This window comes from Rhinatrema bivittatum, chromosome 10 (assembly GCF_901001135.1).
Source record: "Rhinatrema bivittatum chromosome 10, aRhiBiv1.1, whole genome shotgun sequence".
NCBI lineage: Eukaryota > Metazoa > Chordata > Amphibia > Gymnophiona > Rhinatrematidae > Rhinatrema > Rhinatrema bivittatum.
In genome coordinates this window covers 53,608,792-53,635,193 of record NC_042624.1, presented here as the reverse complement: position 1 = coordinate 53,635,193, position 26,402 = coordinate 53,608,792, and the positions used below count along the sequence as shown (strand labels likewise).

At 42.5% G+C, this 26,402-nt stretch overlaps 1 protein-coding gene across 1 annotated transcript in view; it reads right to left on the bottom strand.

The window, feature by feature from the left end:
- Positions 1-26,402, bottom strand: part of FAM102B (family with sequence similarity 102 member B) — a 128,200-nt gene that overhangs the window by 46,008 nt on the left and 55,790 nt on the right. Inside the window, exon 5 of the mRNA XM_029617897.1 lies at positions 25,852-25,898. Coding sequence (XP_029473757.1) covers positions 25,852-25,898 — 47 coding nt within the window. The remainder of the gene's footprint in view (positions 1-25,851; positions 25,899-26,402) is intronic.

Sequence of the window (26,402 nt, the reverse complement as noted above, 5' to 3'; positions counted from 1 at the left end):
TACACCTGTATTATGGAATACACTCAAACAGGTGCAACCCTATCTATGAAAAGGCAACACTACAAATATTAAATCAGGTCCTAAAAACCAATACCCCTCTTATTAGGAAAACAGAACTAGCAAGCAGCTATAGATTCCAACTATAACTATACTAATAAGCAGAATAAATGTTTCACAACAACTATGAACAGAATAATATCCAACAATTAAAAACTCATAAAAACTTAATTCTCCAAACACCAATACAATATTTCAAAACATCAGACATCACATAATATTGAATAATTAAAATGGCAATCAAGAAAAATAAACTTAAAAAGTCACCTTTCCTTATACCCTCCAGCAGCTCTACTTCTCTTCCATGCAGGCCAGTAGCTCACACCAGAAGCAGCAGTAGTGGCTGAAGCTCTGTCCTCATGGTCCTCTTCCTTAGGGCCCATGACCAGTCTTCTCTGTCTCATATACACACACACACCAGTCACCTCCCCAACCAGTCTTTCTCATGCATACTGGCTTCCCACTCCCATGCTCTCTCACTTCTCTCTCTCTCTCTATATATATATATACCAAAAACAATCCCTTCGGAGTGAAATACAAGCACTATTATTATATTCAAATGTATCTTTTTATTGAATTCATGGAAAAATATCAAAAAGTGAACAATTCTTTAAATAGGAATTTACATAAAATATACAATAAGCATTTATATCTGTCTCACCAAAATACATTAGCTTTTATATAATGCTTAAATCAACCTTCATTCACACTCAAACATACCCATTCACATACATACTCCCTTTTCATTACCAATCATAATCTGTGCAAAAACACACATACACATGTTAAAAACGATCACAAAACAGTTTAATTGCTTACAAACTTTTTACATTGTTAGCTTCAGAATACTCATCATATAATGCTCATTTTACATCACTAAAATATTTTTCTTTTACCATATCAGAACCTGCAATTATATAAAGCATTATATAAAAGCTAATGTATTTTGGTGAGATATAGATATAAATGCTTATTGTATATTTTATGTAAATTCCTATTTAAAGAATTGTTCACTTTTTGATATTTTTCCATGAATTCAATAAAAAGATAAATTTGAATATAATAATAGTGCTTGTATTTCACTCCGAAGGGAGTGTTTTTGGTCTATGTAAAACATTAAATAAGCATAAAGGGAAGTGCAATATTGCCTAAAAATTGGGTTGATATATATACACACACACACACATCACCTCCCTGACCACGCTCTCACTCACACCAGTTACCTCCCTGACCAATCTCTCTCTCACACACATACTTCAGTCATCTCCCTGACCAGTCAATTTCATGATCTCTCACATACACACACGTCACCTCTCTGACTAGTTTCTCTCAATCACACACAGTCTCTCACTTACACACACACTCAAATACATGCTCTCACACAGAGTTACACATACACATGCTCAATCACACACACACACAGGCTGGGTGGCTGTCTATCTCTCCCTGCCCCCCCCCCCCCCCCCAGCACAAGTGGTAGCTGCAGCAGCCTCCTCCTCCAGCCTCCACAGGCCAAGAAAGAAGAATCCCATCGGCCACGGGGGGATAATGCTGCTGTCTCCTTTCCCGATTGCCTGCTGCTTCTGATTTTGCTCTGGGCCCATGCTACTGCCGCTACTTTTCAATACAGCGTGGCTCTTTCCTCTCTCCATGCATCCCACTGCTCTACACTTCCTGTCCCTTGCCACGGGGGCAGGTGCGGGAAGAATAGGCCAGCCGCAGTTGCCAGCTTCTGCTAACACTGCTGCCATTCTCATCCGGGCCAGAACGCGCTGATAGCTCGGGCGGCAACAGCAGCAGTGGAAGATCATCTGCCTCTCACTCGGTGAAGGAAGAGGAGGGAAGAGCAGTAGGAGACTGGTAGCACGCGACATACTAGTTGAGAATCGCTGGTCTTAAAGGATGTAAGCAGTCAAATGAATACAAAATTGCGTTTCATTTTTCTATGGTGCGGATTTGATGGAAATTTCAATATCATAAAAATCAGTTTAAAAAACAAAGGTGCAATTTTAGAGGTTAAATACCGAGAATAAATTGGTCCATGAAGTAGCTACACAATTTTATATTATGCAAATTTTTCTCTATAAATGTATAGCTATACATTTTTTTTGACAAAAAAAAAAAAGATTAAAAGGGTTTGATTAATCAGGTGCTCAGATGTTCATATCCGAAACAGATTTCAGGTATTCATAGAAGAATATCTATGAACATGGAAATACAGAGACAGAGCTTGGATAGGAAGAACTATTCCAAACCAAATTCTACATATAAATCAGGCTGTATTTTTCAAATACAGAAAACTTGTGTAATATCCACTGAACTAAAAATACAGTCAATTACAATTATGTAATAGTCCAACAAGAGCTAGATTGTGTTCTTTGGTACAACTCCAGCCATTAATGCTCTTGATGGCGTTCAGCCACCAAGTGTCATGATCACTGAGCAAAGAAATCAACACTGACATACAAAGCCAGTTACAAAGCGGCAACAGCATGACTGGAAGAACAAGCATTCAAAAGTGACTTTCTAGCGCAGTATCCTATGCAGTTCAAAGCATGAGTTGGTCCCCAAATAGCACAGGAATACGACATTGGCTAAGGCACTGCCACTCTCCTCCACCTCCTGGCCCAGTAACAGGAAGATATGAGCTGGGGATCACTGGGGAGGAGTGAGTGGGGGTCACTGGGGATGCGTGCATAAGAGAGAGATGTGAGCAGAAAGTAAGGGAGGGAAGAGGAGAAGCAGAGACGAGGGTCTTAGATTCTATCACCTCCCAACCCCACCCCCAAATCTTCCATCTCTTTCCTTCACTCCACAACCTCCCTCCTTTTTTCCCCCACCCCCCTCTGGGTCCCGTCATCCTCTTTTTTTCCCCTTCCCCAACCCCATCCCTAAGCAGAGATCCCTTCTCCCCCTTCCCTAACAGGAAAATCAATTATATAGACACGCAAGCAAGGCTGGAAATGTATTTAACGTAAAATAAAAACATTTAATATGCCGAAAAAAATTAACATGTTTGCAAACGTGTCACGGAACTCCTACAGCATTTCAGAAACACCACCACAGAATTTAAGTCCTGCTACAGGAAACTGGGGATTGAACTTTGGACCTGTTGCTCTCCTTTTGACCTTCCTAGCAAGTATGTTTGAGTTAGGGGGTGGGTAAGGAGGAAGATGCCATCAACAGTAGCCAAGGGTGGCAAAAAAAAAAAAAACACCTAAACGTGTCACTTTCAGCATTTACTGTGTCTGGAAATGCCTGAAAGGGGGGGAGGGGGGAAATTTGGGTTGCTACATGGATTGTCTCACTGTACACTCTGCTTATGAATAGCACCAGAGGTGAGCAATTCATTGCAGGACTACCCCGCTGATCTTTATTATTTTATTATTTACAATTCTAATGTATTTGTATTTATTAGCAGTTTATTTATAATCTGGACGGATTGTAGAGCCCGAGTGAAGCGTTCACCCATGGGAAGGAGTCGAAGGCTAATAGTTTATGGATCAGCATAGATTACTCACCCCTGAATGAGCAACCACTTAAGCTACAGCAATACCGATGGCACATGGTCTCTCATACTGCTGCCAGAGCCAAGTCATGCAGCCACGTTCTACCACAGGTGAACAGGACAATGACACATCAGGAAGCCCCCAAATAAATTGCAGTAATCAAGCAGTGGAATAATCAGAGCTTGAACTACCACTCTAAAATCAGCATCGTGTAACAGTTCTTTCAAACCACGTAAAACACGAAGTTTGAAGAAACCGTTCTGGATCACGGATTTGATGTGTTTCTTAAAAGTAAGCAAAAACCAATATGAACACTAAAGCTTCTCTCACTAGAGGCAATTTCTACTCTATGTTCTTTATGAGATCTCTCTCACGCTGAGAGGTTTAGTATTGAACATGTAATCAATGTAAACAAATTATATTTCTGCCTATAGTAAAAAAATAGAAATTTTTACTGTAGTTGCTCTTAAAACTAATTCTGATCATCTGGAAGGCCACTTCTTCCCTAAAGATACATAACTGGGTGAAATATGGTATGTTTGATATACAAATATGAAGCTGCTGCACCCAAAAAAAATGAGAATTTTAGGAAATTTGGAAGCTGTAGATGCTGTAATTATAATCTTGTCGTACATTAAAGTTGTACAATTTAATAGCAGGATCCTCCAAGATGAGTTGCTAAATGGAAATTGTATATACAGATTCTTTTGCATGCAATAAAAATATCTGAATACAGACAACCTACATAGCAGTCTTACTACTACTAATTTTTTTTTTTACTTAGATTTTGTCTTTCAGACACTTCAAAGCAGATTATATTCAGGTACCGCAGGTCTTTCCTTATTCCCAGAGGGTTCACAATCTAAGTTTGCACCTGAGGCCCGGGAGAGTGTCATGGACTTGCCCAAGGTCACAAGGAGTGACAGCAAGATATGAACCCTGACGTCCCTGGTTAGCAAATGGCCTGAAGATCTTACGTGTACAAAGTGCTGCTCATTTCTAGGTTTGCTTTAAATACACACAGAAGCAGCTTTTAGTTGCTAGGCAGGTTTCTGTGTAACTTCTGGTTTTCCCTTTCACAAACATTACCTGCAACGGGTACTCCTGCCCCTCTGGAGAGAAGACAATGCTCGGTGCATAGAGGAATGCGCAACAACTGAACCGCACTGGACATTCTGGTCTTTATATTTGTTCGGCTACATTTATTAAGCAGTTTAACATCAAAAGGTTCTGAGTGAGGAACAGCATAAAATCACAAAGCAATTAAATCAGCAATTAAAGTATTAATAACACAAATCTTTGAAAAACATAAAACTGCTAATAATGGGGTCAGTGTAGTAAGCCATGCTGACCCTACCCTGGCTAACACACCCACGGTACGTGATAGGGATTTTAGTGCTGAAACACACGCAGTAAAACAGGCCCCACACTAAGTTTAGAGCGTCTCCATGCAAACTGCAGGCTAATGAGCTTAGTGCTGGTAGCTCTGCCTGCCATAGCATCATTACCTCCTGCAGCATCAGCGCCCAGTGAGGCTGTTTATAAGGCATGGGCCCTCCACCACCAACTTCAATGACGGGGTTTGGTTGTTGCAACTTGGGAGGTTTTTGGGTTTTTTATAAATTGTAATAATTCCTAAGAATATTCCAGTAATAATGGGGAGTGGATGCTATCATTCCTCTTTTGTTAGTTATAGATATGGCCAAACGCCATGCATACAGAGGCTGACATACCTCTATTAAATTTGAATTGCCCAGCTGGGTACTCTTATTTGTTTGAAAACAGAGTAGGGAAGAAAGGAGGACTTTTTTTTGTTTTGTTTTTTAATAAGGACTGTTGTGCTCTTAAATCTCTATCATACAAGCTAGGGTATGGTTGTGAGAGGGTTTTTAAATTGCACAATATTGTTTTCACATTAGTAAACTGCCACCCCCCCTGAAATTTTAACAGAAAATTCAATTATGATTATGAGTTTTTAAAATTCCCTTTTGGTTCAAAGTTCAAAGATTGTGGGGCAGATTTTAAAAGCGCTACGCACGCTGGGCCTATTTTCAAGAGGTCCGGCGACATGCGTAAAGCTCCGGGATGCGTGTAAGTCCTGGGGCTTTTCTGAATGGGCGGGCAGGGCGGTCCTGGGGTGGGAGGTGTGGCCGAGGACTCCGGCACAGCAGCTGTGCCGGGGGATCGTGCGCCGGCAGTCGGCTGGCAGGCGTAACTTGTGAGATAAAAGTACGGGGCTTTTTTTGGGAGCTGGGGGTGGGAAGGAAAATTCCCTCCAAGGCCGCTCTGAAAGCCTCAGAGGGAACGGGGAAAACCAGCTGGGTCTCCCCGAGGGCTCGGCGCGCGCAAGGTGCACTAGTGTGCATCCCCTTGCACGCAACGACCCCTGATTTTATAACATGCGCAGCTGTGCGTGCATATTATAAAATCGGGCGTACATTTGTGCGCGCCGGGTAGTGTGCACAAATGTACACACTACATGCGTATCTTTTAAAATCTGCCCCTAAAGTTTTAGGTGATCTGAACCTTCATTTAGAGTGTAAACCAAAAGGAATTTTTAATGATGTCTTAGATTTTTTATTTTATTTTTTTTAAACTTCCCTTGATTTAGCTTCTCCTACTCATCATGGTGGCCATACACTGGACTATATTATATGCCCGCAAGAGTTAGTTTTTTCTAAAGTAACTGAAATATATTCTATTTTACCGCTACTATGGACTGATCATTTGATTAAATTCCAAATTACTATAGTTGAAAAAGGGCTCTGGTGGTCTAATATGCCGATAAAGCAGTGGGTAAGGACATCCACTGTCTTGGATAATTTTAAGGATCAGCATACTGTCAGCCCTCGATAGTATGGCTAATTCCTCTATTGATTCTATAAAGTCTGTTTATGATGCCAGCACGCCTTTAGTACAGCAAAAGCATCAAGGTGCGAGTTATAGTTTATTGATTCAGGTAAAGCAGGTAATGAGATGTTATGAGAGGGCTGGAGAAAGTCTAAATCTGAAAATGAACAACAGTTGTTTATAAGGAGCCACCAGAATACAAACATGCCTTTTGTGTGGCTAGGAAAAAGGTTTACACTTCCCTCTTGCATAAATTGCTTAATCGACTAATGGATTTATTTGGGATTGTAAAATGGCTCAATGACTGATTCCATCAGGACACAATTACTTATAATTTTTCACCTGAAGTTTTTGTTAGCTATTTAAAAAGTAAAGTGACCATTATTTGTGATCAAATTGATCATCAAGCTGGGGCTTTCAACTAATGAACCTCTGAGAACTTGAGATTCATTTGAGGAAGTTGAACATTGAAATTAAGAGGATAATGAGTCAAGTAAAGCATTCATTCTGCTTGCTTGACTCCTGCCCATTCTCTTTACTGTACATTTTACGGGAGGAGTTTTGTGAAACTTTAGTGACTGATTAATTTGTCATTAAAAGAGGGAACTGTCCCTGGGAGATTTAAACAAACAATTATTAGACCTATCTTAAAGAAAGGTAATTTACTCCTAGATCAACCATCCAGTTATCGATCTATCTCTAGCTTACTGACTCTTTGGAAAAAGTACTTCATTCTCAGTGATCTGATTTTCTTTCTGCTAATCAGATACTGCACCCATTCCAATGTGGGTTTAGACTAAGTCACAGTACAGAAACTCATTTGAGATCAGTTACTGATGTTTTATTGCAGGCCTTTGATGGGGTGAGGCAGTAATAGCTCTTTTTCTTGATGTTGCCTCCGTATTTGACAGTTTCTCATAGTGTCTTGTTAGGAAGATTAAAGTCAATTGGTATTACTGGGACTGTTTATGGCTGGTTTTGTTCATAGTTTGAATTAAGACAGCAGCAGGTTAACTTGGGAGGAGACCTTTCTGATTGGTTTAATATATTCAGTGGAGTACCGCAAGGGTCGGTACTGGCAGCCACACTATTTAATATCCATATAAGACCATTGTTCTTTTCTTGATTAACTATGCCGATGACCTACGTTTTTTGTTGTTAATGGTGATCCTTGGAGAATATTAAATAAAATTGCAACTAGTGTGCAATTAATTAGTGATTGGATGGGACAATCTCATGGTCTTAAATGCTAAGAAAACAGGTTATTTGCTTTTCTAAACAAGCTGATTTTTTAGTTACTCATAATAAAAGTTCACTTACAATGCTGGGCGTGACTATTCCATTTAAGGATTCCGTCCATAATCTTGGCACCATATTTGACAGGTTAACATTTAAACACGTTCATCATGTCTTAAAAATCAGGATATTTTAAACTCCATTTTTTGAGACATTTAAAATATTATTTTGAATTCTTCTGACTTTAGAACTATTGTTCATGCGTTTATCCTCAGTTCCCTTGATTATTGTAATTCTTTATTTGCTGGGCTCCCTTGTGGCCAATTACAAGCCTTTAAGGTTTTGCAAAATTCGGCAACCCGCTTGATTTCTGGGATCTGGTGTTGGCAGCCTACAATCACCAATACTGGAAAGGCTTCATTGGCTTCCAGCTGAATACAGGATTAAGTTTAAAATTGTAGTCCTTGTATATAAAAGTCAATGAAAAATGATGGGCCCAGTTACCTCGCAAATCTGCTATACCCGTATGTGCCATGTAGGCTGTTGAGGTCTGGTGATAAAAATTTGTTTTTAATTCCTACAGTTAAAACAGTGCGATTGACTAAGACTCGGTCTAGATCATTTTTTGCCTCTGGGCCAACTTTGTGGAATTCTTTGCCCCCTGTTTTACATGCAGTTAGTAATATCAATCTGTTTAGAAGGCAGTTTTATTTAGGAAGGTTTATAAGCTGGAACAATAGATATCCGATAGCTTGTACCGAGATTAAGCATGACAGTTTGACCTGTATTGTGTATGATTTGTATTTTATTGATATTACGTTTTAAATTTTTCAATTAGTTTGTGTAACTATGTACTGTAATCCATCTAGCACATATTGTTATACGTGGAATATAAACACTTTTTAAATAAATAAATGCCTTGCAATACAAGGAGGAACACTAAAGGATAGAGCTCATAGCGCAGATCGTTTTACCAGAGGAAATGTAACTCCTAAGCCAGAACTGGAGTTAAACTTCCCACTGTAGCGATGCAGCTGTGGACTACTGCCGATATACAATGGAGACCTGGTTGAGGGAATTCTATCATGTGCATGCCTCTCAGCTTTGTTCGCTGGGTTCCCTTTAGAGCAGCAGGATAGAATAGGATGGAGAGTAGCAACAGTTTATTGGCAGTTTGAGTGACCTGGCATTGTTCCAACGTCTCCTTGCTTCAAGAACGAGGTAAAGAAGACAGAAATCATAGCGAGAGAAAAGGAGCAAAGATAAGGGGAAAGGACCATCCAATAAACTTTTTTTATGTTCTACTGCAAAATATCAATTGCTCCAGTTCACACTTGCCTCCATCTGTTGAATACGCCAGGTTATTTTCATCAGTAAGTCTGGAGCAATTTTTGCAAAAAAGCAAAATTTTGAAAAATGCCCTCATCTTTGAAAGAAATATAATTCTTGCTTTTTGCAAGTAAAATCCATCTAGCAAAAAAAATCTCTTTAAAATTTGGAAGACTCCTTTCTCATCACCGGCTACTTCAAGAAAAATTGACATCAAATATAAGATGCGTAATTCACCAATTTACGAATTTGCCCAACTACCCCACCAATCCATAGTGGTAGAATCAGCCTTATCTAAGGCAAAACAGAATAAGTTACAAATACTCCACTGGGCAGAGAAAATAAATGCTTCGATTTTGGCAAAAAGATCTATCATTCCTCCATGCTCACCAACAGGATACTATTTTCAAAGTACCATCATATCAATGTAAAGAAGTGCCGTTGCCATGTAGTCTTATTATAGTTAGAGAGACCTCATATAAAGTGGCGGGCTTTAACTGAGATAGCCCCGCTAAACCACTATGTTAGATGTGCGGTCATTTAGTATCTGAAAGACCGTCTCTATATTGTAATCATCGGTCTCTCTAAAGGTTGCTTCACATTTTTTAACGACAAACTATGTCAGTTTAAAGGCAGTGAAATTTTAAACTTATCGTAGCAAAGTTTGCAGCTGGGATATCACGCTGGCGTTGGCCCGACACGGCTCGTATTTCTGTGAACCTTCTTCAGGGGCCACAATTTGCCAATTGATTCCCAGAATTGCCAACAGGTGGCTCCTTCCCAAGAACCTTTCCTCGGGAGCTCCATTTCGTTTATCACCTCTCCAGATAACTCTGACCACAGATGCCTCCAACAAGGGTTGGGGAGCACATCTGGGCGAACTGAAAACTCAAGGTCTGTGGACCCCTCAGGAATCTACATACCAGATCAATCTCCTGCAGCTAAGAGCCATTTGGATGGCACTTCAAACGTTCTCGGATCAGATACAGGGATCAAGCCTCATGGTATATACAGACAACCAGGTAGCCATGTTTTACATAAACAAGGAAGGAGGGTCCGGTTCCTGGACTCTATGCCAGGAAGCAACACGAATTCTACATTGGACAGTCAAGGCCCAAGTATCAATTCAAGCAACTTATCTTCCAGGTCTGGACAATGTAACGGCAGATAGTCTCAGTCGGATTTTTCATCCACACGAATGGACCTTGAATCCAGAGGTGGGCAAAACATCTTCCAACAGTGGGGATTTCCCAAAATAGACCTTTTTGCCACGGAAGCAGACAAGTCCAAACCTTCTGCTCAATTTACCCCAGCAATCAAAGGATGGCTCCAGATGCATCATTTCATGGACACCAGGCTTGATGTACGCCTATCCACCCATTCCACTCATTTCTTGAACAATTCAGAATTGCATCCAGGACATGTTAAGACATGATTTTAATAGCTCCGGTGTGGCCGAGGCAGTCCTGGTACCCGTATCGCGTGAAACTTTCCATTCATCCACCGATAACGCTTCAAAACCTTCCACATCTTCTGACACAGGAAGGGGGCTCATTACTTCACCCCATGAATCAATTATCTCACAGCATGGAGATTGAAAGGCAAATACTAACTCCTTTAGGTTTATCTTCTCAACTAGAGGATATTCTTATTGCGTCAAGAAAACCTTCAACCAGACATAACTACAAAGGAAAGTGGCAACGTTATTTGGACTGGGGTACTCCAAAGAACATAAACCCTTTCTCATCCACTGCTACTCAATTACTGCAATATCTGCACACACTCTACGAAGTAGGGCTAGCCACCACTTCGGTGCGAGTTCATATCAGTGCTATAGCAGCCTTTCATGAACCTTTTAATAACCTTCCAATGTCTAACCATCCATTGATATCTAGATTCATGAAGGGAATGGTCCGGCTTCGGCCACCGGTGACTAAGCCTCCAATTCCATGGGATTTAAATGTGGTGCTGGATAACTAATGCTTCTGCCTTTCGAACCATTAGATTTCGAACCATTAGATTTTCGAACCATTAGATTTCGAACCATTGGCATTTACGTTCTTTCGATTTAATCCCCTGCTTCTTTTCTATGCTCCAAGTTGTATTACTCCCTTGTTTTATTGTAACTGCATACCTTAGCCTTCTCTTGTTTAATGTTTTTATTATTATTATTATTATTATTATTAAGATAAATATTAGTTTTTACCTTTTTTGTTACCTATCCACTTGTTAATTGTAAACCGACATGATGCGATATCTATTGTGAATGCCGGTATAGAAAAACTTAAAATAAATAAATAAATAAATAGATTCTAGCCACATCAAATACATGACATGGAAAACAGTTTTTCTCATTGCTGTTACTTCTGCAAGGAGGGTCAGCGAACTACAAGCCTTAGTTCGCTACTCCCCTTATCTTGAATTCTACCATGACAAGGTGACACTTCGTCCTCACCCTTCCTTTCTGCCTAAGATGGTAACATTTTCATCTTAACCAAACCATAACTCTACCGATTTTTATGCCAAAACCACATAACGAGCGTGAAAAACTTTTACACACGGACTGTAAAAGAGCATTGGCTTACTATAAGAACAGGACTCAAATTAGAGGCCTTCTCAACTGTTCCTTTCCTTTAACCCAAATGATCCTGGTCAACCAGTCTCAAAAAGGACTATAGCCAGTTGGTTATCACAATGCATACTTTTTTGCTACAATAAACGTTCCATTAAACTAATCACAAAGCCTCAGGCGCACCAAATCTGCCCCACTGCAGCATCTGTCGCCCACTTGAACAAAGTTCCCTTAATTGATATCTGCAAAGTGACAACATGGTCGTCCATTCATACCTTCACATCACATTATTGCCTCCAACAGCAAACTACCTCTGATGCGGCACTAGGCACAGCAGTCTTATCACTAAAAAGAACATGAGACTGTCTACCACTTCAAGGGTTGATGTCCAAACCTACAAACAATAAATATACAAGGACACAACCCGGGAGCTTGGGACTCCCAGACAGCATGGCTAATTCAGCCCTGCTATCGACGGGGAAAAAGCAAGTTTACTTACCGTAAACGTTGTTTCCGTAGATAGCAGGATGAATTAGCCATGCGTTCCCTCCCTCCTCCCTAGACAGTCACACAGAGAGACATACCTTATGGACTTACCTCTCGCTTGACTACAAACACACATGCTTGCTCATTCACTCACTCTCCCCCCCCCCTCCCCGAAACTAGCGGCAGCAGCAGCAGCAGCCTCCTCCACTTCTAACCCTAAAGGCAGCAGCAACCTACTTCATTTTCAGCCTTTGCGGAGCAAGGAGTCCCATCGGCCGAGGGGGTTGATGACGTTCTTTGTTTTTCTCGGAGCCGTGCTACCCATTCCTCAGGCTGCGCCTCTCGTTTCTTCGGGCTGACACTGCCCACACTAGCATGGACTATTCTTCCCGCGCACGCACCGGCTGATCACTACTTCCTCTTCCGGGTCGCAGGGGGAGGGCAGGAAGAAGAGAGCATGCCGGTGCCGCTGACTCCAACTGTCCTGCTGCATTCCGCCTGGGCTTTCAGCGTTTTAAGCCCGGGTGGAGGACCTATCTTGCTCGGGTATGGGGAGCAGCTGGGTCAGCAGGGGACCGGGATGTGTGGCGACACACCTGCGTGTGCTTGGCGACACACCTGTTGAGAACCACCGATATAGAGAACCTCTTCCACTTGAAACTGTAGGACTTCTGGTGAAAGGCTTTCTAGCTATGATTAAAATGTCCTCCATTGCCCTGGGAAGGAACAAGGCGCCACTACAGTGCATTCAACACAACTTCCATGCTGTGAGGGCCAAGGACAGAAGATTCAAGTAGCATTCACCCTCTTGGGTGATGAGAGAGAAAGACATCCCCCAGCTGGTTAGAGGGCTGAATTGGCAGACTAAGTATGCAAGCAAACCGTACCTGATGCAGCCAAGCAAGGGCTGAGAACAACATTCACTCTGTCCCACAGAATCTTCTGGACAGTTCTGACAATAGGTGGAATTTGCAGGTATGAGCAGAACAGACCAGACCAATGCTCCAGGTTTAGCGCAAAAACATCAGGAGCTGATCTGTAGTTGCTCAATCTCATGGAAAAGACCTGACTTTCTAATTCACCTCTGATATGAACAGTTTGATCACCAGGCTCCCCTACAGAGGGGCAAATCATCTACAACCCTCTGATATAGGGAACCACTCATGAGACTGCAGGACTCTGCTGAGCTGGTCTGCCAGCATATTTTGAATACCTGGGAAATAGGTCACCTAGAATTAAGATCCATGATGACAGGTCCAACACCAGATCCGCAGGACCTTTTTGAAAATAGTGTACAAGCCTGTATCACTTTGCTTGCTTACAAAAAACATGGCTACCTGATTGTCCATCTGGCTCAAGACTCTTGCCTATGAGCTGGTAGGAGAAAACTCTCAATGTATACCAAATGGCCCTCAGCGTCAGAAGGTTGATCTGCAAGTGGTTCTCTGCTTTGGACCATATTCCTTGGGTCCAGGAAGCATCAGTGTACATCCCCTGTCCTCTGGTGGAAGCAGAAAATTTCTGTCCAGGGGCTGTTGAGGCAGTGGTGTAAACAATATTTGCAAATTCAAGCAAAAAGCAGAATGTAGGAAAAAATTTAGAGAGATTAAGAATCCATTTGAGCAATACTGCACCATGAAAAAAAAAAATGAGGGGCTCACAAAGCAGCAACCATACATAGAAAATTCCTCCTGGCATTTGGGTCCATGTCAGCACCATCTGATGACATCACTCATTGGTTATGGCAGATTTAATCCTGCCTGTTGGATGGAGAAATATATTTAAATTGTCTTAGCTTCAAGAAATTTATAAGAGGAAAACAATTTATATAGGAATTTTACGATGAAACTAAAGTAATTCCTTCTAAGATGGACATTCTAGTGGCTCAAACCATTCACATTTCTTCTGCAGTATTTTTATCATTCCACTTAATGCTTCATCTGTTTTCTATCAAAACACCAAGGCTGCATGACCCAAAGAAGGTTAACATAAATACAGCTAGCATCTCATTTTAAGTTTAATGTGATGGACTAAAATGGAAGTGAATTATCTCAGAAGGAATAATAATTTAATGGAAGAATTTGAAGGGTGTGTAACATTCCATCTGGTGTGACTCACACAATTTGCCAGGTAAGCCAACAACTGGAGCAAAACTGAGCTGAGCTGTCAGACAGACTCTCCTAGCTTTGGACATAAGTAGGGGAATAGTGACAGACTCAACACCACTATTACTTACACATACACGCTACCAACTCTTCACTACACAAGACAGTGCGTCACTAGGACTATACACTGTACCCAGTTTTCTGGAGGGGGATCAATATCCATTTCCTGGAGGATGTAGGGAATGAGGTCATCTAACTCCGCTTGGAAGATGCAGAGGACCCTAGGGTCGTCGCCCTCCACCTGGGCCGCCCAGGTGGGGTCGTCCACGTCAGGGTCCTGGGATTGTCCTTCCCCCGACGAAGTCTGTATTATCGATGGTGTCCCGGTAGGGCCAAGAGATGTCCCCGCTCCCCCGCCTACTAAAGGGGGGCGAGCCTGAGGGAGGGTCCCACCCAGGAGGGGGGCAGGACATGGTATCTTGGGGGGAGAGGGTCCCCAGGTCCCGAAGGTCGTGTCTCTGCTCTGAAGAAAAGCCCTGTGCATCAGGACTATGAATTCTGGGGAAAAGGCCTGGCATCCTGAGGGGTCACCCCCCGGGGGATCCCCCCTCTGCCTATCAGGATTAGACTCAGAGTAAGGGTCCAAAACGGGCCTAGAAGTGGAGAACGGATTATCCGTGTCCTCCTCAGAAAGCGCGGCATCAGAATCTTGCAACAAAATGGCCGCCTTTCCCGCGTTGAGAGGGAACGGGGCCTGGTGCTTCCTTCCCACGCGGTCTGCAGCTCGAATGTCCTTGCTAGTAGCTGGCGCACATTCCCCCTCGGGGAAACAGCCCGAGCACAGACCCTCTTCAGAAAATAATCCGTCGGAGCCCTCACAAGGCGCCGCGGACTGCATCGCCGCAGAGAGAGAGAGAGAGAGGGGAGGGAGGCTCTACAGGTGGCTCGCGCCTAAAATGAGCGCTGACCCGGCAACGGACACTTGCCGTGGTCCCCCACCGACCTAAAGAAGGACTGACGAGGAATTAACCTCCTGACAGCAGGCGGCCCCGGGGAATGGCCGCAGGTCGGGACGTCGGTCACTCCCCAAAGGGGAGGGGGGGGAAACCTGGGTCAGGAGGGAGAGGCCAGCACTACCGACTTTCACCTCAGAGAGCCGAGTCCAAAAATTGCAGTCTTCTGCTGAAAAAGAAGATGAAACAAAAATACACTTACCCCAACTGAGCCCTCAGTTGACCGCCGGACAGGAAGGTAGCAGTGATGCCCCACTGGGCATCGATGCCATTGCAAGTACCAAGACTGGCGACGGTAGAACACCAATGAGCGCTTGAGGTGAGCCAAGCAGAGGTTCAAGGAGTGACTGTGCCGGTCCTGTTGCCTTTAGTGCTCCAAACCAAGCCCTTGTAGCATCTTTTCCACAGCAGGCTGCACTTTTCTCCAGCTCTTCCTAAAAAAAATGGCCAATGCTAACATGGACTGGGAGCCAGAGGGAATGACCAGATCCTCTTCGGAACCGAGAGGAAGATCGATGGCTGACATCTGGACCAGTGGAGACTATGTATTAGACTAAGGAATTTTACTTCCTGCTCATTCTGTTTCATTGTAAACCGGTTTGATATGCATTTTATGCAGGAAAATCGGTATTAAAAAAACAAAACAACTTTAAATAAATAAATAAATAAATAAATAAATAAATAAATATGGAAAACCCCTGAGAATCATGAATGACTGGCACTCTTCACCATGGGGGTAGCTTCGGGGGCTTTTCAGCCAAAGCTGAAGCATCCCCATGCTCGGCATTGTGCATCAATAGGGAGTGATGCCAATTCTTCCCCCAAAGTTGATTTCGGCCTGGAGAGCAGGGCAATGGCCTGTTTCTGGAGCCCCTGACAATCAGTCATCGATGCCAACAGAGCTGATGGCCCCGCTGATATCGATGACTCGATTATCATTGGTGTGGCTCCAAGGTCGCTCGATGTCAATGCCTCCAACGCTAATGGATCGGTGTTTCGGTGCCTAAAATATTGGTCCATCTTCTCCAAACAGGCCCAGAGTCCTTTGGGGGTCATCTGTGTGCATTTGTGGCACCCCTGGATGTCATTCGATTCCCCAGAGGACACATCTATCATGAGGATTCCTGATAGACATGGCCCTTTTGCATTGAGGGTAATGCTAGACTTGACATGGCATGGCATCACTTAACAAAAAGGATGCAAGATCGAAATCGATGGCAGCAGCCACCAAGCACATAGCCACCCCAAGGTTACAAACAAAAGAAACTTGCAGAAAAACCTACATAGGAACATTTAGAAGGGAAACAGAGGGACCCTGCAACAAGTGCAATCCCAAAGGTATTGGAACACAAAAACTGTTCTGAAAAAAGTCTAAAAAATAGGAAAAAGTGAAAGACTCGCAACTACTGCAAACCTCCGGGCTCCGCGAAAAAAGGAAGACTAAAGGGACTCTGTGTGGCCTCATGGTATAGTGCATGCTCAGGCATGCTCAGAGAGGCTAGAAACTGACATACGTTTTCTGTGCCGGGCTCCAGCGGATGATGTCACCCATGTGTGAGGATTGCCATACTGCTTGTCCTTAGAGAAAGAATATTTTGTAAACTGGCAGAAAAGCAGAAGGTAGCACCTTTAAAATATCTAGTACATATTGCTTAAATATATCAATTTTCTTTAGGAAAATTTAATAAATGGATATTTCTACACCTATCTATATTTAATCACAAAAAATATGTCCAAAAAATACCTGAATTCCAGAGACCCTCAAAGGAGTTATATCAACAAAATAAGACACTGGTCTACTGGTCATTTATTTCAAGAATTATTGCAATTTGTGAGTAGTCGCAGGGTGAGACGCTGCTACTCGACTTAATTTCCTGAAAAATGCCTCCGAAAAGAAAGGGTAAGGTTCGAACCTTTCCCCCAGAATCGTCCTTACCTGCTGGACAGAGAACAATGCCATCCTTTGCGACTCAAGCGGTGGTGAAAGGAGGAGGAATCTCCACTGTTGATCTTGGAGAGGGAGCTCCAGAGACGCTTGGGGAAACAACTTTGAGCTCCCCCGATTGTCGGCCCCACCGCTTCCAGCGAGAAGCCATGCAGCTTGAGGAGAGACGCAGGATGACATCAGCTCAGTGACGGGAGGGAGAACCCGAACTGCAGAGCTAAACCCCTGCTGCCGCAACTTTCGTCCAGTATGCTGGAAACCGTGGTGCTGACGGAGGTTGGAGGACTCGAGCGAATACCTTCGACAGATCTCTCTGGAGGAAGAAGGAAAGATCATGGAGGCAATGGCACTGGATGTCCCGAGTACGGTCACAGTAGGGAAGGGGGTGGAAGTGTTTCAACCCCCCTCTAAACCTGCAGTGGTCACCTTGGAGGTGATGTGGGATCCCGTAGTAAGCCTCGGTGGCTTTGTGAAGGATTCCCAGAACAAGTATGAAAGTTTAACTTTAAATGTAAAGACTTTGGACTTAAAATTGGGTGGCCAGATCCAAGAAGTGCAAAAACGGACTGAAAAATTGGAGCAAACTACTACTCAAGTGTCTGCTTGTAACCTAAAACTGGTAAAAGATTATGGTTATTTGTCTAGGAGAGTTGAGAATTTAGAAAATCAAGCAAGGCATTTAAACTTGCGACCATTAAACTTTCCAAGAATTTTGGGTGAAGAAATATACGTTACCTTAAAAAGATTTTTTGTGGAAATGTTAAAGTTTGAGAATGATAAGATCCCAATGTCAAATACATTTTTCTTTACCCCGAATACCAGCAAAAGGGACAATCCAGAGCAATTAGAAGCTATGTCTAACGACACAATTTCTTGAAAATTCACAAGCAGAAATTATAGAAAGATCTACGTTTAAAAATATTTACCTTAATTTTTATGAAGTAGTGAGAATATTTCCAGATTTATCTAGGGAAACCCAATTGAGGAGGAGGGATTTTTTAACAATGAGATCTCAAGTGTTATCCTTAGGGTATACATTTGTGTTAAAGTATCCCTGTAGATGCTGTATTAGAGGTAATGGGGAAAGTTATTTTCATATTTCTGGAACAGCTGAAAATCCTTCCTGAACGCCAGGAGTGTAAATGCTACTCCTGGAGAATAAACTACAAGATAATCAATAATGTGGCACCACCGTCACGTTAAGTCAGTTTCCTTTAACTCCCAATATAATTCAGGGCCCCATTTTAAATTTTACCTGCTTTGAAAAGTGATGTAACTTGAAAATTTCTGGTAATTGATTTAATTGTTATTTCTGATGTTTCATCACATTTTCATTTTTCTGTACGAAGTAAGTTTATATGCTTGTTTCAATGAAAAATTAAGAGTAAATGAGGAAAAAATTTTAGTTATTAATACATTAATAAAGTTAAGTGGACTTTAAACAGAGTGGCTTTCCAATTTGAGAAGCTGATTCAGTGTCTGTCCTACAAATTGAATAAATAAAAAATAAATACAAATTGCAATAATTCTTGAAATAAATGACCAGTGATTTATTTTGTTGGCATATTTCTACACCTAAACATATTTTCCAAAGTTTCACATTTGATGTGCAAGATCCAATTATCTTTGACCAAAACTTGGTCATTAACTAATTGCTTAAGACAAGTGTCCAAAGAGTCCATTTCCTGTTCCAATTTATTAGTTTGGGTTTTAACTTCAAGAAAGTTCTCATTTACTTTTTCGAGCTGGTCTGACAGTTGCATATCTTCAGTTGCTTCCCAAAGAGGTTTAAGTGATTTCTCTGAAAGAACTCAAAAGGTAACACACCAACCTTGTCTGGGGTAGAGTGCCCTCTCTTCCTTTCCAGCCTCACTGGTTCCAACTGTCATATTGATGTGTACATTGAACTTGCTGCACCGCTGCAGGTTCCCCCAGTGTATAGGGATCCATCTCATGTCTCACTCCCTCCTCTGCTGGCGCAGTCCTAAAGACACCAACTACTGGGCACTGGCATCAGATGGTCAAATCTCCCTCTCTCCATCAGGGCTACCGAAGCAGACTTCTCCTCAAAGGAAAGAATCACCCCTCAAGGGAACTGTACCAGGCTCTCTCCTGCCATCGCTCCCTCCAGCAAGGCCAACCCCGAAGTCAGACACCACCTGTTTTACCACAAAGGCATCGATCTGCTGGCTCAGAGGGGAAACTGTGGCTTGCCTTTTCATTTAACCACAAGAAGGTAAGGACTAAACTCAGATGCACTGATCAGACTGTCGCCATCTTGACTCCTCCCAGTATTATCAATTTTCAAGCTGTCTGCATAGTGTTGCTAGCTTCTGGCTTCAGACCGACATGAAATCAGCATGCTCGCTCATGCGGTGTCACGTGAACAAAGACACCTGAAACTCATATATTTTGTGCGTAACACCAATTTTATGGGGCTATAATTTCTAAGACAATGCAAGGACTTATTTATTATACCTGACAAATGCAAACTGGTCAGTGTCACTCAATGTCACATCTTAAAAGACCAGCATGGCAGATCATATCCTCAACTGAAGAATGATGGTTGCATGTCAGCAGAACTAGTATTTTGAGAGGTTCTTAATGAATGCCTAAGATTCCCAGCGACCTCTCTCACTGCCACGAAAAGTCTATGGACTTAAGCCATACCTGTCAAAAACATCAGAATATTTATAGGAACAATTTAAGGTCATTTGCACCAGACACACAAACTTTAATTTTAAACAAGAGCAAATCTGGCAAACTAATGTACTTTGGGATATAAAAGCAGTGGCCAGAGTTACTGCTAGAATGTTCAATGCGACATTGTTAAGAGTAACACAAAGCCTCTGCACCTTAAGGCATTAAAGATCCCGCTGCATTTTAATTTTGTTATAGGGCGTTATCTGTGCGCGCAGGGTTTCTTCTCTGTGGGGTTTACAAATTAAGTGCCAATGCCAGAACCTGAAGAGTAGATCTGTTTTGCTGGCTTGCATGGCAGTATGAGGCAGCTGGGATGTAGCTGAAGGGCGAAGGCCATGCTTTAGCATTTTCCATACTCTGCACCTTTGTCAGATTCATTTTCCCAGAGCTGTATTTATCAGTTATGCTGTATCATGGCAACAAAACACCGAGGAAAACAAACCCGAGTCTTATCTAGGGGCCGTACTGCGCTTAGGTGTGGCACAAGGACATCTCTCTCTGCCTGTTTACCTGCCGCATTCTCTAATAAAGGAAAATCGCCCGACATATCAAAACAGAGAGCTATGAAGAAATACCTCTGCCCTGCTGCTTTCACACGTTACCAGGACTCACTCCCCAGGTGCTTTTAATCTGTGAAGTCAACTTCCAGCTTTAAAAAGAGAGGAAAAATATCTGCTAAGGAAGAAATGCAAGGTGCATTCCACTGTTACAAGTTGCTACCTTCTTACAGCTACACCAGATAAAGAGAAAGGAACTATCGATATCACAGCAGTATTTCAACACAGCTGAACAAACAGTGGCCCAGACTGAAATGCTGGTCAGGAGATAGGCTTCCAAAGGAAAACATTTCTTTGAGAAGCTCATTTGCTTTTCTATGTTGGCTGGCATGTGCCAGGGCCAGAAAAAAAAACTCTCTGCTTCTCCATGGCACTCCTTGAATCCCCATCTAGACAACAGTGAGGAGCCTGCCGATCTGAACTCTGAGGATAGGGCATGTTCTACAGCCTTGCAAAGGCTTGGCAATTTTTCAACATCTTCAACACAGGGAGGAGAGTGCTCAGATATGCGATGCTGAAATCTAACTGTAACCTTCAACTTAACAAAGCATTCTTTCCCAGGGAATGTGGTAAAAAAAAGAAAAAGCACAAAATGTGATTTAAAATAACTGCATTACTAATGGTTCTAGTCAACATGAAAAAGAAATTGTGTTGTGTTACAGTTCTTGTATCATTTTACTGAACTTTGTTAATAAAACGCTAATATCAATTAATACAGATTTACTGTGCGCTATCAGGGCTAGTTTGATTGCTTTGGTTTTGCACAAGACTGCTAGAAGCAAGTTTTAAGGACAGAATTCTTGTGGGAACAAACTTAATTCAAAACATCTGGCTGGTGTCAACTCAGAAAATATTACAAATCTCTAACGCTGCTTTGCCTGGAACAGCTAAATAAGAAAGAATAAATCTCAACAGCAAACAGGGTTGTCTACCACCCAGCACAGAGTCTCCGTGAGGGGAGTGCAGAGAGAATGCACTTGAACTTGTAAGTGTTCTGGGACTCACATTGATTACTTTGGAGTTCACTATAGCTGCCTTTCCTAAGGCTTAAGCAGTTTATAAGGAACAGCACACGGCCACGTCAGAGGGCAGTGGCATGATACTTCTTGTCAGACTACAAAGGAATGTGCCGTTTCAGAAGCCAGAAATTAGCTCTCAGCATGTCAGCTACGTGGCAGCGACTGGGGAATGCAGCTGAACCGGTAAACCACTCGGGTGAATAAACGAGGCACTGCAATCGGCGCTGTTTCACCCCCCTCCTTCCCGCCCTTTCCTTAAGCTTTTACATTTGGTTTGCTTTGCACTGGCTTCCATTTTTCAAAAGAATGCAGTCATCCTCTTGAATGTTTTCAGGTCAGTGTTATTCAAGCCAAAGTTAAGGAGGTGCTGGTGGAGAAGGTCCACGTGTGGCTTGTGTCCTGCTCAACTAGTGAAATAGCACTGAGGCAATAAAGATGGACTGAATGCACTTTTACAAAGTAAAGGAAGACAACATTTGATTTGGTGACTCAGTGAGACACTCCAGCACTATACTGGGTGAGCGGTATCACTATTCCACGTGCGACCCACTATGTGGCAGGAGCTGGCAAGTACAGAGCAATGTCTGGCAGAAGGATTTGGGTTGGGTTTTTTTAATGTAGCTTTTCCCAGTTACAGTGCGCTCCTCCACATGGCTCACTCAGGGAGGGAATAAACTCTCTAATAATCAGGGCTTCATTTGTGGATAAAAAGGAAGTGGAACTGTAGAGCTTGGGGGGGGGGGGGGGGGGGTCCTGGGCCAGGATTGATTGTGAACTCACCCCCGCCCCCCAAACGTGCACACACTATTCTAAACATATACTTTCTCCTCCTCACCCCAGTGATCGTCCATTCTCAATCCCCACCCGTGCTCAACCCCCTGGCCGCTCATCACCCACCAGAACTGATTCACACCATCAGCTCTGCTCCACTGCCCCAGGTCCTGGACAAAAGGCAGAACACCATTCCAGGTTGTTCTTTCGGAAATTAAACCCTAGGGAGCAAGCACAAGAAGATGCTGACTGAGCATAACTTTGAAACTTGCGAGCAGTGGTGCAGCCGGGGTTGGAGCCTTGATGACTGGCATTACTGATCTCAAGTTTCAGACTTGTACTAATTCCACCACGTTTTTGTGTTTGCTCTTTAGGTGGCAATGTCAACTGCAGGATGCCAACCTCCCCCCTCCAAATGGGAGGGGAACGGCTGAATTAGGGAGCAGAGTGGCTGGGTCTTTGCTCTGTTTCTCCAGGCTCACATTCCTCTGCCCTGCAGGCTGCCTGGAGGGAAGGGACTGAAACCCCTGCAGTGCTGCCCCTTAAATCTGAAGAGAAGTGGTGGAACTCAGTTCCAGGCAGGTCCCCCCACAAATTTATTTATTTATTTATTTATTTAGAAACTTTTATATACCGGTATTAGTGGGGACATCATACCGGTTCACATATTAACAAAAGATTTAGAAGTACATTTCAACAGGGGAGGCGAACTGGGCAGGGGGTTAACCTAGAGCAGTAGGGAAAATAGATTAAACAAGAAATCAACAAGAGGTCATAACAAGAAGACAACAATGTACATTGTGATTAGATTCCTTAATATAAGGAAAAGGGCGGTCACCTAGGGGGTATGAGCAATAGAGGGAAGGGAGGGTCTATTCTGTGTAGGCTTGGTTGAACAGGAATGTTTTTAGTTTCTTTTTGAATTTGATGGCGCAGGGTTCAAGGCGCAAGTGGACGGGTAGGGAGTTCCAGAGGGCGGGGCCGGCAATGGATATGGAGCGGTCACGGGTGGATGAGAGATGAGCTGCCTTCAAGGACGGTACATGTAGATTACCTTTGTTGGCAGATCTGGTGGCTCGGGAGGACAGGGGCGCAGTGAAAGGGAGGTCAAGCCAGTTGGAGTTGTGTGTGTGGATAGATTTGTGTACTATGGTCAGGGTCTTGTAGTGTATACGGAAAAGGATGGGAAGCCAATGTAGATCCTTGAGGACAGGGGTAATATGTTCGTGTATGCGTGTGTTGGTAATGAGCCTTGCAGTGGCGTTTTGCAAAAGTTGAAGGGGTTTTATTGAATATAAGGGGAGCCCTAGGAGGAGGGCATTACAATAGTCCAGTTTGGAGGTAAGGGTGGCTTGGATCACTGTGCGGAGATCTTGGGTGTACAGCAGGGGTCGGAGTTTCTTAAGAACGTTGAGTTTGAAGAAGCCTGCTTTGAGGATAGATTTGATTTGTGGTTTCATGCTAAGGTTGGGATCAAGGAAATTGGGATCAAGGAAATTAAACCTTGCTAAGGAATATCCAAGTTCCTACCAACCAATCCTCAAATAATACCTTACACAACTGAGGTTTTCCAGTTTTGGGTTGGTTTTTTTTACACTTAAACATTTTCCCAAGAAATATATGCAAGAGAGCGCAAAATTACTTAACTGTAATGCTCATTCTTGGACGAAGGGAAGTCACGTACACACACATGGGGCCTGGGGTCTCAGAGAAACATTTGGAGAACTTTCCAGAAAGGCTTCCTAGCACGTCTGTCGGTACCTGTATGACGCCTGACCAATTACTTTAGGATGAGTAAAGCAGAAAGGGAAGGAAAGAAGACTGTGCGACTCCGCTGAGCTTCTGTTGCCCAAGAACAAACATTCCAGGTAAGCAATTTCATTTTCTCTGAAGATCTGCTTCAGCAGAGCAACACACAGGGGACTAGCAAAATAGCCACCTAATAGGGGTCTCCAAATAAAAACTGGAAAAGAACAATGTAAATTTACAAAAACTTTTTTTTTTTTTAATTTTCCTTCACTTTTTAAAACAAAATTAAACTATGAGCGAGAAGATAACCCTGCAAACTAACAAAACGGACACCAGAAAGGTGGGAGCTGGATAAAGACTCTGGGGCCAATGCAATAATGTGCTGAAAAGTCAGCGCCCTCTTTCTTAACACGCCCCTCCTGGTGGCGCCATGCAATATTTAAATTAAGGGGTCGCGCTAGCAAGGAGGTGCTAGGGACTCTGGCGTGCTCCTAGTGCCTCCTTGCTAACAGCAGCCCAAGTGCGTCGGACGTCCACCCGTTAGGAAAACAGAAGCAGAGTTTCAGCGTCTGTTTTCCTAAACACCGCACAACCAGGGGTTCAGGAAACAAACGCTTGTCAATTGAGCATCCGTTTCCTGCACTCGACTGCCGGTGCTTTTTTTTTTTTTTTTTAAGCTGGTTTAGTTTAGTTTTTCCTCCTACTTAATATCGCAATGATATTAAGTAGGAGGCAGTACAAAAAAAAAAAAAAAAGGTTTTTTCTGCTTTTCTGTACTAGTTTTAGCAGCGCTCAGCTATTAACACCTGCTCCGGGCAGCACAACTCAGCATGGCTTGCTATTTCCCAGACTTTGTGGTCAGACTCCAGTTGGATTTATTCATATTGCCAAAGCTTCTCCTGCTGGGATCAGGATCCTTGAGATTTTGTCACATCAGGAGACTGATCTTTCCTAGGGCAGCAACAGCATTCCTGGCAATGATTTATACTGTATCTCTTTTAGGCATGTCAGGAACATCTCTTGAAATGGGTGACCTGCTACAGTTATTTATTTGAAAATGTATATACCGCATATAAAAACATTTCTAAGCAGTTAACAGGAAACATACATAAAATCATAATAATGCAAACATCATACAGAAATAAGCAAAATTAAAACAATATTAAAATATATTAAAAAAATAAAAATACATAAAATAAGAAAGAAAATATAAAACATATCAGTAGAAGATTGCCTGGAAGTCATTGCTTAAGATATTCAAATACTCTCTGAAAAGCTATATCTTTGGGGAAAAAATAAGAGACAAAAGAAGAAATCTTTTATAAAAAAAAAAAAGAGAGAAACTCCAGCAAGAAGAAAATGAACAGGCCATGGGTGAAGTTCAACAAAACTTAGTGATGCAAAGGATCTGCTGCAGTTGATTAGGAATGGTAAAGGCAGCCAAAAAAAAAAAAATTCAAGAAAACCTGAAAAGCACCAAAATACCTGCCTAGAGACATTAATAAAGGAATAGGAAGAACTAAAATGCAGTTTGTCTACTGTTATATGGGTGCGCTCATGCACGTGTTTCATGTGCGTGCCACCACTATTTTCAAAGAAATTAAATTCTTATAAATTCTTCTTATATGTATACTTATTGCAAAATGAGTGAGCTGGAACACAGAACTGATTCCATAGCAGCCGGTCCCATGGTTCAAACTACCAGTGAAAGACTGTGGATGTGAACAATCAGCCCTGTACAGAGCTAGCTCTTAAAGAATCTCATAACATGAAAAGGACACGGTTTTCCCTTTTTACAATTCCAACCTTCATGGAGGTTAAAATTGCTCATGGCCAGGGGAAATCCCCTCTGCTTCACCTACAACTCTCCGAAGTCGCATCTCTGAGTCCGACTGCTCTATTATGTTATATTGCTTAAAATCACAAGCCTGAAGAGAAGCATAAACTTACGTTTTAAAGCATGGGTCACCAGACATCAGCTGCATGCTGATCACAACCTACAAAAAACAAGAAAAGAAAAAAGTAATAAGTACAAAACAATGTGTGCAATTCCCATATTAAACTAATAAGTATTTGGCACTTAACTGATGAAAACTATGTTCTTATGATCTGACTAGATAACAGAGGCATAGGGAACAATAACTAAGCTGCCCGCATTGGCACAAACACCATGGCTACTTTTTACCCACGAGCTTTGCACCAATAAATCAAAGCACTTTTACTTGCATGGAGGATGGACAAGTTTCAAAAAGCCCATTATCGCAGGTAAAATGCTGTTTGATCCATAGATTATTGCCCTCAAAGATTAAAAATAGTTTCTGAATCAGCAAGGCTTGGTCAAAGATATACCCAAGAAAAGATTTCAAAGCGCAGAGAAAAATGACCTTTTATAAACATAGAAATGTGATAGCAGAAAAAGACTGCACGGCCTATCTATTCTGCCCATCCACTCCCTCAGAGATCCCTCTGCTTCACTGAAATCAGATACTGGTTTTGTCTTC